At 39.1% G+C, this 13,852-nt stretch overlaps 1 protein-coding gene across 2 annotated transcripts in view; it reads right to left on the reverse strand.

Moving 5' to 3' along the window:
• Nucleotides 1-2,377: 2,377 nt before the first annotated feature.
• The window catches only part of TSGA10 (testis specific 10), a 41,575-nt gene continuing 30,100 nt past the window's right edge, over nucleotides 2,378-13,852 (reverse strand). For both annotated transcript variants that reach the window (XM_025207220.1, XM_014521168.2), the window contains exons 17-18: nucleotides 7,005-7,139; nucleotides 2,378-3,979 (exon numbers count right to left, since the gene is read on the reverse strand). In XM_025207220.1, coding sequence (XP_025063005.1) covers nucleotides 3,955-3,979; nucleotides 7,005-7,139 — 160 coding nt within the window. In that variant the 3' untranslated portion in view covers nucleotides 2,378-3,954. The remainder of the gene's footprint in view (nucleotides 3,980-7,004; nucleotides 7,140-13,852) is intronic.

Here is a 13,852-nt window from a genome sequence, read left to right on the forward strand (position 1 = left end):
AGGCACTGGGGCTCTGTCTAGAAGCAGCCAAGAGATACAGGTTTCAGTAAGTGAGAAAGGAGGAAAAAATATGGTAGTTAGTTCAGTTTAAGATGAAACATTAAATCCCATCAGTCAAGACATTTAAAAATTCTTTAAAATGTTTTTGCAGAGGTTGCTGGAAAGATATTGAAAGAAGTGTTGAACAGCAGTATATAGCAAATGGTTTAACCTTGCTATAGTGTCCATTACCTTGGGTTAGCAGAAGTCAATGAAAAAGAAAAACCTTGGACAAATTCATCAAAAAATTAGCAGAGATTGACAGTTGTTCATGTAATAATGGCAGCTGAAAAAAAACCGATCAAGAAAACCATTTAAACTCCTACACCATGCTTTGTTACACAAACCAAAAGTATTACAAATAGTTGAAAACAAGTAAAATACAATTTCAACGTATTTAATATAATTTTGAGAAAAAATCCATAAAATTGTATTTTCAAGTCAGATTACATGAAAAATAAATATTTTTGTAAATAAAATGATTATGTGAAATATAAAAATATAACACAAATTTGAGTTGTTAGCATATCTAAATATCACAATGTACGGGCAAAAGATTAATGATAAATAAAATGGATTATTTTTTGCACAGGTTTGTTTCCAAACAAAATACCTGAAGTAAACAATGACAAAAAAACCCCAAACTGTCCTACCACCAAGATCCCACAGTATGAGGAAAAATACGACACGGTGAAATGTTATATAAACATTTAAATCTGGATATATATTCACATTCTTCTTTTAAGGAAAAAATAGGAATATACTGTTAAAGATTAAAAAGGCTGTTGTCAAAAGTGGTAGAAAATTATGAATACTATACTGTTTTAGTTCACTACCTACATTCCACTTATGAAATGAAGCAAGCTGTAATGGACTCATATGAAGTAATAGTCTCAAGCCTTTTAGAATATACTGTTACTGTTAAACATACAACGTCCAATGACCTAATGCCATCTAAATCCACTCATTCTTTAGGAACAATCATATCGGCAAGGTATCAGTAATTATGTTTTGGCTCAGATGACATTTCTGATTTTCAAACTAAAGCAAGTTCAGTTTATCCTGTCATCTTTTCATACTCTCTTCTTCCTTTCATTCTCTGATCTTATATTTGATTAGGTGTACTGATGGTGCCAGTACAGATCCCTGTCAAAACCCTTTCAAACACTATGTGCAGTCCTTGGCATTCTCTTTAACCTTTCCATCCCCATGCCCTACGTTAGATATATTAATCTGACACACATACCTCATCAAGAATACTTTTTAAAATCTGAGAGCAGTATCACCTTAGAATAACACAAATTATTCCTTCCCTCTCAACTTCTGAGGCTGGGGCAGAATCTTCAGTCTATAAGCAGCCCAGTGAAGAAGAGGAATTTAATACTAACACTAATCCTGCAGTTGGTATTTAATGGAAATATTCCCATTAATGCTAATGAGACTATTTATGGGGCTGAGTACTAGTCACTTAAGGAAAGATTGTAGAATCAGGTCTCGAAAATTAAAACCAAGTTTCCTGAATGCAAAAACAGGGCTTTGCAGTTAGGGATAATCTTGGAATCTTTATGTTTATTAATACATATGTGTGTAATTATATATATAAGGAGCGTGTATTTTTTGCAATCAATTGTTTTACATTATTCATCAAAATACTTTTTAAAAGGCACTTTGAAGTAAACTTTTTGATGACAAGATTTATATAGTTCACATCAAAACAATAGGTTTCAGAAGCAATGAGTGTCACTAGATAGGAAGGGGGTGACTTTACTCTACTTAATTGGAAAGATGAATCAGAGTTACTGGGGCCAGAAGGATGTTAAGTCATCACAAAAATTATAGAAAAAATTCAAATGGAGGATTATTGAATATAAAATATCAGGCTCTATTAAGTAAAAATGCCCACTGTTTCTTAGCATAGAAATAACAACAATATAGGGGGCTTACAGTAGGGAGAATATTTTACCTGGACTTTCACATTCATATTGAATCCATGTGTTAATGACAAGTTTATAAAATTACTTCAAAGAGTTTAATAAAAATCTACCAAACTTGTGCCTGCCTCACAATAATATTATGAATTTGTTTCTTAATAATTATTTCTTAATGTCAACAAGTCACTACATTTTTTCTTTTTAGATTTTAAGTATATTAAAAAACCCAGATATTTATCATCTACATTACAAATAACATTCATCTACATTTTAAAAACTTCAATAGGAAGTTAGCACCATAGTAATAAAATATTCAATAATTAAGCACTGCTCCCAAATGTCTTTTTTATATAAAACATTTGTAACATATACCATATAACACAGGTAACATAGCCATACTAGTGGCTATTTCCATAAATGGCTTTTTTAATTCAAAATGTAATTTAATAACTTATGGCATTCAGTATCAGCATTTATTCAAACTAAGAAACATATAAGCTGTAAGACCCCAGCAGAGCAGAATGGTTTCTTTACTTAATAAATATAGCAATTTTTTTGGCTTAATACCATACTGAAGCATTACAATGCAGAGCAGTCAGTACTATAGTCTCAGTACTTTAAGATGAAGTGTGAAGTCTTTTGGTAACTGATAAAAACTGACTTCCAACAGTAACATCCCACTTTACTGGAGCACTAGCTGAGTATAACTTGGGGCTTACAGAATTTAACACACTCTTCACTGACTGCTCCAACAAAAATAACCTCAAGTAAGCATCTTGTGTTTTATGAATGCATTTTGGAAACGATTCCATGTTGAACATTTGTCTGGAATACTGACTTCCCTAGGCAAAAAGACATATTTAATGTGCTTATCAGCCATCTCACAAACAGAACTGGTTTTAAAACCTGGAGATTTTGCTTCATAACAAATTATTTAACAAAAATAATCTTTTTGATAAATGTTGCCAACAGGTTGGTTAGTTGTTACATTTTTTAAAATATTTTCTAAATAAAACTGAGACCTATGGGTAGCAGACAGACACTGGAGATTCTTTCTGGCTGGAAGTACAAATAAGCAGAGACTATTAGGCCTGTCCACTTTTTATGCCTCCAGGACTGGGTAGTATGAGGACATGTAGGTCCCCCACTTGTGTCTCCACTGCAGATTAAAGAATCCCATTTTACAAGCATGGGCTGTATGTATAGTCTGTGCAGATAATCGCTAAAAGAAGAAATTTTGGATTGGTATGAATATTAATTTAGCTCTAGGAGAAATTCGAGGTACTGGTGCCTAATGCCTGAACACAGATAATTCAGAATTATTACCAAAGTGCTGTTCCTGTGGCATTGCATAAAACTATAGCAATACTTAATGTACAATTCTGACATAGGTGAAAAAACACAAAATTAAGGAGATCATAATAGGAACTTGGGGCCTAATTCTTCTTTCACACACCCTAGTTTTATGGTAGTGTAATTCCATAGACTTCAACCAAGAGTAAAATTGGATCCCCAATTTTCTGTTGCCCCCAAAAGAGAAGGTTGGTACATCCTCTCAAGTATAAACATTCATCTCAGCAAAAATACAACAGACTTGCAACAAGTGTTTGTAACTGGAAAATATATGCAATTTTTTCTTTTAAAAAGTTTCATATTGTTACATTCTTCCTCATTTTCTCTACTACACCAGCATATTTTTAATATTGGAACAAACACACATTTCCCTTGCAATATCTGTCAATGAACAGTTTCAGTTGCAAGTCTTTCTTCTTCTGTTTCCTGCAAAGTGTCTTTGTGATATAGCACAAAATAATAAAAGATTACCTAATTTCTTCCCATTGAACAAAATAAAAGAATTTCAAGTGCATTTTGACATCAATTAGTATTCAGTAGGGGAAAATGTTTAATAGACCCTGATTAAATTTGAAACTTCCATCTTTTTAGAGGATGAGTGGAATCTTTTCACATGCCATCTTGAATAACCTTAGAAGTCTCTGAATGTAGAATTCCTGGAAGAGGGGGAAAATTGTATAATTACTCTCATATTTATTTAATAGCGAAATCCATGCTGTGGTTTATATTTGTAACCTTTAAGGCAGAGCTTTCCAAACTTTTCATGTTGGTGACACACTTTTTAGACATGCATCATTTCGCGACACAGTAATTCAGTTCTGGGGGAGGGGCCAAGGGAAGCAGACGCGAGTAAGGGAGCTCCGCGGTGCCCTTCCGCAAAATTTTCTGCATTTCGCGCGACACACCTACACACTGCCGCCGACACACTAATGTGTCGCGGCACACAGTTTGGAAAGCTCTGCTTTAAGGACTTAGGCCTGCAAGTGCTCTTTGTATGGAACTCCTATTTGCTTCAACAGGGGTTCCACCTACAGACGATTTACAGAATTAGGCACCAATTGACGAATTTCAAAAGACATGAGTAGCCAAATGCTGTCTGAAGTCAACCATAATTCCAGCACCTCTGAAAACTGGAGCTATAATGGTTTTTCCCACTAATTAGGTAGACTAGTAGTTATACAGCACACAGGAATCTCAGGTGGTATTATACTACAGGTAGTATTACAGCAGAGTAATGTAACACACTAAGAATTATGAAACCACAGCACAATCCCACTAAAAAGAGAAAGATGATAATTGGTTGACTTAATCTACAGTCACAATCCAACCACTCATTTTCATGAATAGCCAAAAAGGGGGAAGGTGAAGAATCAAAGAATCACATCAGAACAGCCAATAACAGTGAATAAGGCATTCATCTGGGATGTGGGAAAGTAAGTTTGAATTGCCAGATACAAATAGGGCAGAGCAGAAACCTTAGCCTGAGTCTTCTACATTGCAGAAAAGTGTCCTACTAGTCCTCAGGCCCCTGGCTAGTCTGTTTTCCAGGAAACTTTTGTTGAATGTGGCATGCTCGCACAGTTTGTTTTGAAAAAAAAAATTTAGTGAAAAAAAATTCTTGACAAGCCCTAATTCCCTCTAGTTTGTCCAAGTGAGAATGTCTAAGAACTGAACGTGGAATGATGTGAAGCATAATTAACCCTTGAATATTTAAGTCCCAAAAACCAAAAGAAGAGAGAAGAAAAAACCTGAAATATAGCAGCCCAGGAAGTATACTATTTTGGAAACAAAGGGCTTATTTGCATATAAAAGCTATACATGTTTAACTAAAAATATATAAATTTATTTTGATAAACCAATAGAAAAATCTTAGTGGACAAATTTAAATTGGTTTACGCTTAGCTTTTATCAGTTGAGCTCACAGAGTGGCCAATCCTGTAGCCTATACAGCCTTTACAGCCCCTAGAGCCGGGTTTCTCAAACTTTACCATAGTGAGCCTCACTGAGCTATGAAAAAAAATGACTGCGCCTCACCATAGCGTCATCATATTTTCAACTTCTGTATTTTGCTGGAACCTCTGTAGCTATGCTCTCTTTATCTTGGGTTGTATGCTTTTCTCCCTTCGTCACAAAATGATTCATTTCTTATTTAAGCTGTTTCTCACTAAGCGCACTTATTTTAAAAATATTTTTAATTTAATTTCAAAAAATATTTTTGTCCTGATTTACATATATTTGAATAGTAAAGTGCTCTACAGCTTTCCCTGCCCCCGGCTTCCCTACCTGCTGCCTAGGGTGCTGCCCTCTCCTCAAAAAAAGGCTCACAGCTTGCACTTCCCTTGACATGATGCCATGCCTCCCCAGGGAGGCCCACCTGATAGTTGGAGAACCCCTGCCCTAGAGAACTGGCAAGCAGAACAGGCACAAAGTAGAGTTGTGGCTCCTAGCCACACCCCTGTTTGCTAGCCCTTTAGCTGCAGTTCAGAACAGTCCACATTAGAGAGGGCATTAACCTTTAACATGCAACTGCTCATAGCAGATGCTAACTTTAAACACTGACTAGCATTTCTTAGCACATGCTAATTGTAATGTGTAACCTCATCCTGTCATACTGACAAAGGCAACCTTCTGGATTACATATTGTTGCTATCTAGATTTTCTCCACAAGCACAGACAATTGGGAAAAGAACCTACTTACTGCCCAAGTAGGTAACGCTCCATGAGCCACAATGGAAGGGTTAAGAATGTTGGCACCTGAACATGAGCCATTGTAAACCACATAAATAAACCTGTTAAAACCTTAGGAAATTCCCTTCAGACTCCTGAAATGAGTAGCACATTTTTAGCTCTTGTTAAATTTCAGGTATATAGCAGATGGCAAATGTGTGTGTGTCGGGGGGAATCTGAGCAGTTTATATAACATATATTTCCTGGCAATTCTGCTCATCCTTCTTTCTAATAGATCCTTTCGAGAAGTGTGGAAGGCCCCAAGGAGGTCAATTTTCTTGGAGAAGCACATAACTGAGTCTACACATTACAGAATATTAGTTAGCTTCTCATCATTGGTTAGGAAATCTATACAGTTTTTAATAGATTTAGAGAAAGAAGATGTAGAATCCAAAGTAGCACTGGGTGTCCACATACTTTTAAAGGTTCCAGAGAAAAAGCTCTCCTGTTTTCTCCTCCCCAAGAACCAATGGAAACATTGTTATTTTTAGAAAAGTTTCTGTAATGATCACCACTATATTTATTAGTTGAGCACCTTTACAATGTCTTTTCCTTGTGGATCTTCGAACTGCATTGGGCAGAATGCCCCTGAGAACATTTCTAGTTTACAAGAAACCCACCTGGCTGGCTGCAGGACATCATAGTCAATTTAGCAAGTCACTCCCAATCCCACTTTCTTAGAGGAAAAATAAGAGACAGTAGGGTAGGCAAAAAGCATAAGGTACTTCTAAGAAGGACAGGAGTTCCAGCAGGTGGCTTGCTAAGCCTGAATGTTTTAGGGATCGAATCAAATAAATTTAAGACTGCACCCTAGTTTTATGGTAGTGTAATCCATAGACTTCAATAAGGAGCAGAACTGGGTCCGCAGTATTTCTTCTGTTGCCCCCAAAATTTCACAATTCAAGTCTCTGTTCTCTTCCCTATCAGGAGTTGGAATATCCTTTATCTACTTACCCTTCCAAGGACTGGTCCAGGGTCCAATCAGGACACCTATGGAGTGGGTGTTCAGGTGAGGATGTCCTTAATGTAGAATTTAACTGGTAAGTAGAAGTAAGATTTTGGCGGCGAAGTTCTTGTACAGCACGTTCCCTAAATTAAAATGGTAATTTATTTCAAAGAAGGTAACGTCTACTAAGCAGCAAATCTTCTCCATAAGGCTATTCTTTAGACCTAAGTTAGTTCTTTCTTATAAGGTGGGTATGCAATCTAAAAAGACGTGTACACACACACACACACACACACACACACACACACACACACACACTTCTTTTTTAGATTGCATATACACATTTAAATTATATGTCATCAGCCTCTAGGTAAAAGGTTGTAGGTTGAAATATTGCGTCAGATCAGATCACATACCCAGTTCAACCTGTGCACTATTTTGCACTATTAGAAATATCATCTACTATAAAAGAAACTTGCACTTCTTTGGTAGTTTTCCAGACAGAAGCTAAAAATTCTATAACCTTCAGAATAAGCTCAGTTTCCTGATGGTCAGAGCTCCCTTTCTTGCATTCTAAGGGTCACATGATAGCTACCATGACAATGTGATGGCAACTCCAGTTGTCTACAGCTGTCCAATTATGTGTTACTTATTACTTTATAATGTACCATATTTTCTCACACACAATACATCTTGGAATATAATATGTGCCTTGCTTTTGAAAGGCAGCATAAAGAAAAAAATGTTTTTTTGTACTAGCTGAACAGAAGTAGCTTGGGAGCTGAGCCTACCCACTGTTCTGATCCTTGTGGATCACTACAGATTTTACTTTTGGCTTCACTCTGTAAGTAGAAGAAACTATTCTTACTGTATCTCTTTTATATAATGCACGCTACAATTTCCACCAACTAGTTTTTGTTAGGGACTAGGGTGTGGGTGTGGATTAGTAAAGGCCTAGTTTTAGGGACCTGAAGCATGGGTGCAGTCCAAGTTGGTTTCCCAGAAGCTGGGATATGGAGGTGCCAGAACTGAAACAGGGAGCTGCAGCTGAAATCAAGACAGACCAGGATTAAAAGCCAGAGCTGGAGACAGGGTAAGGTGAGGGTTAACCAGGATCAGAAACTAAAAGCCAGAACTGGAGGTCCAACCAGAATCAAGAGCAGAAAAACAGAATCAGGGAGTGCCAAGAGTCCTATCAGAGTTGGGAGCTAGAGGCTGAGCCAGGAGTCAAAACCAGAGCCAGCAAGGAAGCACATCAGGGTCAGGAGCAAGAACTTCTGCCTTTGCTCAGACGAGGCTACTGCATGATAAGCCTGGCTTTTAAGGACTGGGAAAGGTGAGGTCTGCTCCCTGTAGCTTCAGGGTACTGTCTGCTCCGATTGCTTCACTCAACCCAGATCGAACATGGGCACTGCTCTGGGCTTGCTGCATGTAGTGCCTGTTCAAGGGATGAATTGCCCTGCCTCCCTGACTGAGGCTGTATAAATCTGGAGCTCCACTCTGCCCTCATTAGTTCTGAAGAGAAAGGTATGTGTTGCATGTGAGAAAATATGGTATTTTAAAATTGTCTGGATTGTAAAAACTGTTACATAGTCCAAATTTTATTCTATTCACTCTACTTGTTTCAGAAATCAGAATTTCCTTGTTTCTAAAACACATACCAGTAGGTTAATGCAAGATCAATATGTTTCTAATACTGTTTTATGTATGTTGGTCATAACACATTTTGTTAAAATAAAGTATTGAATGATTAGTAAAGATTCAGAATTATAGACTCTAATTAGTGTAACTAGTTTACCAAATTATCCACATTGTAGCAAATTAAAATATCTTCCATAACAGGGGTTAGCAACTTATGGCCTGCAGGCTAAGCCACTGGACATGGTCCATGAACATGGATCTTCAGCAGTGGGGCTCTCCCCTATGTGCTGTGGCATGGAGAAGTGGTCATGGGTTATGGTGCCATGGTGGGAAGATGATGGCTTCTTGCGCCTGCCCACCTCTGAACTGAGTTGGGTCATTAGGGCCCACAGCCTAAAAAGGTTGCCAGCCATTGTTCTATCAAAACACTTCAGGAAGTGAGTTTGTGCAAAAATACCAATAGGTGGTGTCATTGTTTATACAAGGTGAATTGCAATGACGCTGCATGCCTTTTATCAGGATTTCCTGATTTATCATGGAAGGGTTCCTATGGCCAGGGTCCCTTACCACTTCTAACAGTTTTCTGAGTTTGTATGGCAAATAAATGACTCCAGCTTAAAGAAACCAAGCCATTTAAAATATATATTTTAGTCCTGGAATGTCAACAAAAATTCAATTATTATTATTCAATTTTCCCCCTTATTTATAAGATTGTGAGCTATACAAATACAAGCAGGAGGCTGATGTGCTATTTAACACATGCTCCTCTGTAGGAGAGCTTGGTAAATCTTTACTGTTTGGGGGGTTCAAAATATTTCATAATATACTGTACCCACACACATTTTCCTCTACATTTCCACTGCTTCTAACTCCTTTTTCTCCTTTCTTATTTTTTCCTCTTCACTTTTCCATTCTTCAATTCCTATGCTCCTTTCCCCTCTACTTTCTCTCCTCCCCTCCTTTTGACTATCTGTATGCATAATAACCAGCATATCCAATAGAAGGGGGCAGAAAGAAAGGGATTGCAGTTACTCACCTTAGTAACTGATATTCTTCAAGATGTTCTGCACATGTGGGCTTTACCCATAGTGTGTGTGAGCCCTATTCATAAAAGTTTAGAATATTTTCAAGTGCAGTTTCAATTAGAAGACTGTGTATGTGCCCTGCATGCCTCTGTCTTTCCCCTTCTGAGGGCATAAAGGGAGGAATGGTTCCAAACACTTAGTTCCTTTGCTGCTCAGAATCCAGATGAGTTGATTCAGAGCTGCCAGGAAGAAGGGCAGATGACAGGATCTACATGCACAAAACATCTCAAAGAGTCAGTTATTGTAAGGTATATAGCTGTTCTTTTTTCCTCCAATTCTGTGTGGATGCAGATCACACTCATCATGATCAGTTAGTAATGTGGTTCTCTGGTGGTGGGAGCTAAGAGTTCATTTAAATAAGGATTCCAGAATCACACTCTAGCGGAGCATCAATCATGAGCCTGCCACTAAAGGCTAGAAATTTGTAAATATGCGAATCAAGGACCATCTAAAAAATTCCTGCTAAAATTGGAGTCGTGTTAAAACAGACCAGTGAAATTACTTGTGCTGTAACTGAATGAGTCCTGAGTTTGCTAGAGGTTCTAATTTATGTTTATATATGATTTTATATATTGTTTAATCCAATCTGCTAGTTGCTTTGATAGTCTTTGAACTAACACCAATCTATCTTTGCCAGAGGCATAACAATGTGGCCAAGTGCCCAAGGCAGCTGCCACACAGGGGTAGTGGCAACTTCTGGTTTCTATCACTGCTGCTATTGTGATTGTGTGGTGGAGGCAGCCATTTTTTATTGTCTCCTCACTCCTCCCAAGCTGGCACTTGGGGCAGCTGGCCTGGTTACCCAACCCTAGTTACTCCACTGATCTTTGGATCTGTTACTACATAAAATAAAAAGTCTAGGAGATTTGCCAAAGCATCTCACTCAGCTGAGATGGCATAAGAGCTCTCAGTAGTATCAAAATTAGCTTGGAGCACCTTGCTAATGTAGCTATACTGCTTCTGGTACCTGAGCTAGTTTGTTTCGATCTACCTTCTATGGCAGGGGCATCAAATGTATGGCTTGTGGTGCCATTCTATCCAGACTGGTAGGCTACAGGGGAACAAAGCTAGGGGGCAAAGCCTGCCACAGACTTCAGGGTCTCTGGGCCCTGATAGCCCTGGCTCTTGGTGGCAGGGGGGCAAGTGAGGTCTGTACAGATACTATACACGCACCCGATGGCTGCCAGACTTCTGCTGCTGCCACATGTCCCCACTGCCCTGACCCCTGCTGCCCCCACTAGACCTGCTGCAGTTGTCTCTGGTGTCTTGGATCTGATGCAGAAGAGCCCTGGGGTTTGGACCTGGCCTGGGACAAGTTTGACATGCTTACTCTACATTACATCCATTTGGATGACCTACAAGAATCACTGGTTTTCTGTAATTTCTGGCCAGGCCTCCTTAAAGAGCAAAAGAGAAGAAAGATTAATACAAATATCTGTATAGATTAGGGATAAAATACCTGTATGAACTAGTCCAGTATCCTTGACTACATAATCAAATCTGACACTTCCACTAATGTCCTGACAAAAAGTGCCAGTAGAGAAAATAATTAGAAGTCTGTATCTCTTCTTTTCAAAAGATGAAGTATACCTCTCCTATTACCAAAGGGTAGACTATAGTCCCTTACAGGATATATGCTTCATCAATTTGTACTTAAATAGATTTTGACCCTCAAAAGGTAAATCTTGAACTAGTGTTTGTACTTCCTTCAAGATACCAGGTGCTGACAAAGGCCTCTCCTTGTAACATTTCCCTGTGGCCATTGCTTTAAATTCCTCCCCGTTTTGTTTGCTGTGAGCTTATACATGATGCAACACTGAACAGCTGGCAAATCTAGCCTGCAGGGAATCAGAGACAATTCATCCAGGCTTTTTTGGTTCTTTATCATCACTCTGGGTGGATCCTGGTGCTTATCTGGGCTCTTCACTACCTGCCATGACAGCAAAAAAAGAAGATGCCAGATGAAAACAAAAATATTCAAATCCTGATATGTCCCATCTACTCATTTTGAAATAACAGAAATGGATGCTGGAGATGGCCCACAAATCCTTTGCATGTTCCAGAATTGTCTCAGACACGGGTACTATATTCTGGGCAGCTAACTGAAGTTGATATATTTTTTAGTTTACCAACTTAAATTGGATCTTGAGCATGGCAACCCTCTTTTTACAGGTTTTTGAAAAGCTGATCTATAAAAGCTGATCCAAATGCTTCTTCTGGAGAAGACAGTGAAACTCACATCAGTGGAAATGACTTGTTATGAAGATCACCTTTTTCTTTCTACTTAAACTCAGCTGCTCCTGTGGAGTGACTCAGTGCACAGAAGAATGAGAAAATCTCTATGGACCTTGCATTTGTGATTTCACAGGTTACGGACTATTTAGAAAAGCTGGACATGTCCATGGGGCTGGACACAATGCACTCAAGGGTGTTGGGAGAAGGGTGGGGGGAGATCGAGTCAAAGGGAGAAACAATTATTTGGGGGTGCACCTCCCCAGCAGGTAAGTCCCACCCAGCTGGGGCCCCACTCAACTTACCCCTGCTTCTGCCTCTGCGGCACTGTGCCTCGATCTATCCCTCACCCCCGTTCCCTCCCCCATGGACTGACCTGCTGGGCTGTGGTGCATGCGTACATGTGGGCATGTGCACTCAGTCCTCCACCCCAGCTTTGGATCTACTGCAAGAGGCTCCGAGGTCTAATGCAAGAGGCTCCAAGATCTACTAGTGGATTGAGATGGTTAGTGACCACTGAGCTAGACAGTTCTCAGTGGTGGCAGATGAGAGAACATGATTTTGATGGAGGAATGGCATACTGTATTAAATATGGCCCACTAAGGCCAATTCTGAAAATGATATGGATCTGACATGCTTGGCAGGGAGATAATATCCAAGAAATGAAAGAGGTTTCAGGTGTACAAGCTCTAAGGAATAAAAATCCTGATGACAGTTTATACAGCTGGTCACCCTGGAAAGTGCTCATGGAAAACAAGCAGGTTCAAGAGATTAATTTCTATGGCACAGGGGAAGGAAAGAAAAGGGGAGATGATGAGGATGAAGAACATTTCTCTAAGAGGAGCTGTCCCAGGAGCGGTGAAGAACTACGGTTTCCTCTGTGCTTCAGAAGGTTGTACAAACTTATTCCTGTGTTTCTTCACTGCAAGCTGAAGAAATGGAAGACACATCCAAAAGCAGAAGACAGGGCTTTGTCCTGTCTCCAAAAGCAGAGAAGCTGATTCTGGGGTTATTTACAAGACTATCAAACTAAGAAGGCCAACTCCAGAGGGCATCAACTTTAAAGATACCACTACTTGCGCACTGGTCGAGTAGATGCTGTATTGACTTCGCACAAAGTGCTTCAGTGCCAAATGAGATCACAAAGCCAAGCTTTAGTACCAAACGAGTTAGTGCTGATGACAAATGTGCAAATAGTAATTGCTGTATTAGTTGAATGCAAAATAGCAACACATAGCTGTGCCTACTGTGCTAGTGCTAAGTTATTTGCAGGGATCCTGGTTTTCTCTGATTTAAAAAAAATCTCCAACTTTTGGATTAAAAAAAGTAACCCAAAATCCACATTTTTCCGTGATTAAAATGAAATGCCACTAATATGTAGATATATATGTAATGATGTTTTATTTTAATCATGGAAAAATATGGAATTTGGTTTACTTTTTTTAATCCAAAAGTTGGGGATTTCTTTTTTGATCAGAGAAAACCTGGATACCTGGTTATTTGACAATAGTGGTATATTTTGTGGTACTGACTTGAAGGGTTCTATACTCTCTCTAGATGGCTGATTTTCCAGTTTCCTATCATGTGGTTCTAGAAAAGAAAATTGGTGCCAACAAGTCAACATGAGTTCATCTCCCTTCTCCTGTAGACAGCAGGGGTAGCTGTCTGTTCCTGCAGACGCCTGATAGTGACTTAAGAACATTTGGAAAATGCCCCTAAGGCTGGCAGTGGTGAGAATAACTGCTCTCCTTACCCTTTCCACTCCCCACCCCCTGCAGAGATCAGGATTACTTCCTGCCCTGCAAAAGGGTTGAGGTAGCACGGCCCCACTCATGCTTGGGGCAGCAGGGATAAGTTGAACTGCAGGGGATGCCACCCTCTTCCATGCACAGACTGCA

This window comes from Alligator sinensis, unplaced genomic scaffold (assembly GCF_000455745.1).
Source record: "Alligator sinensis unplaced genomic scaffold, ASM45574v1 scaffold144_4, whole genome shotgun sequence".
NCBI lineage: Eukaryota > Metazoa > Chordata > Crocodylia > Alligatoridae > Alligator > Alligator sinensis.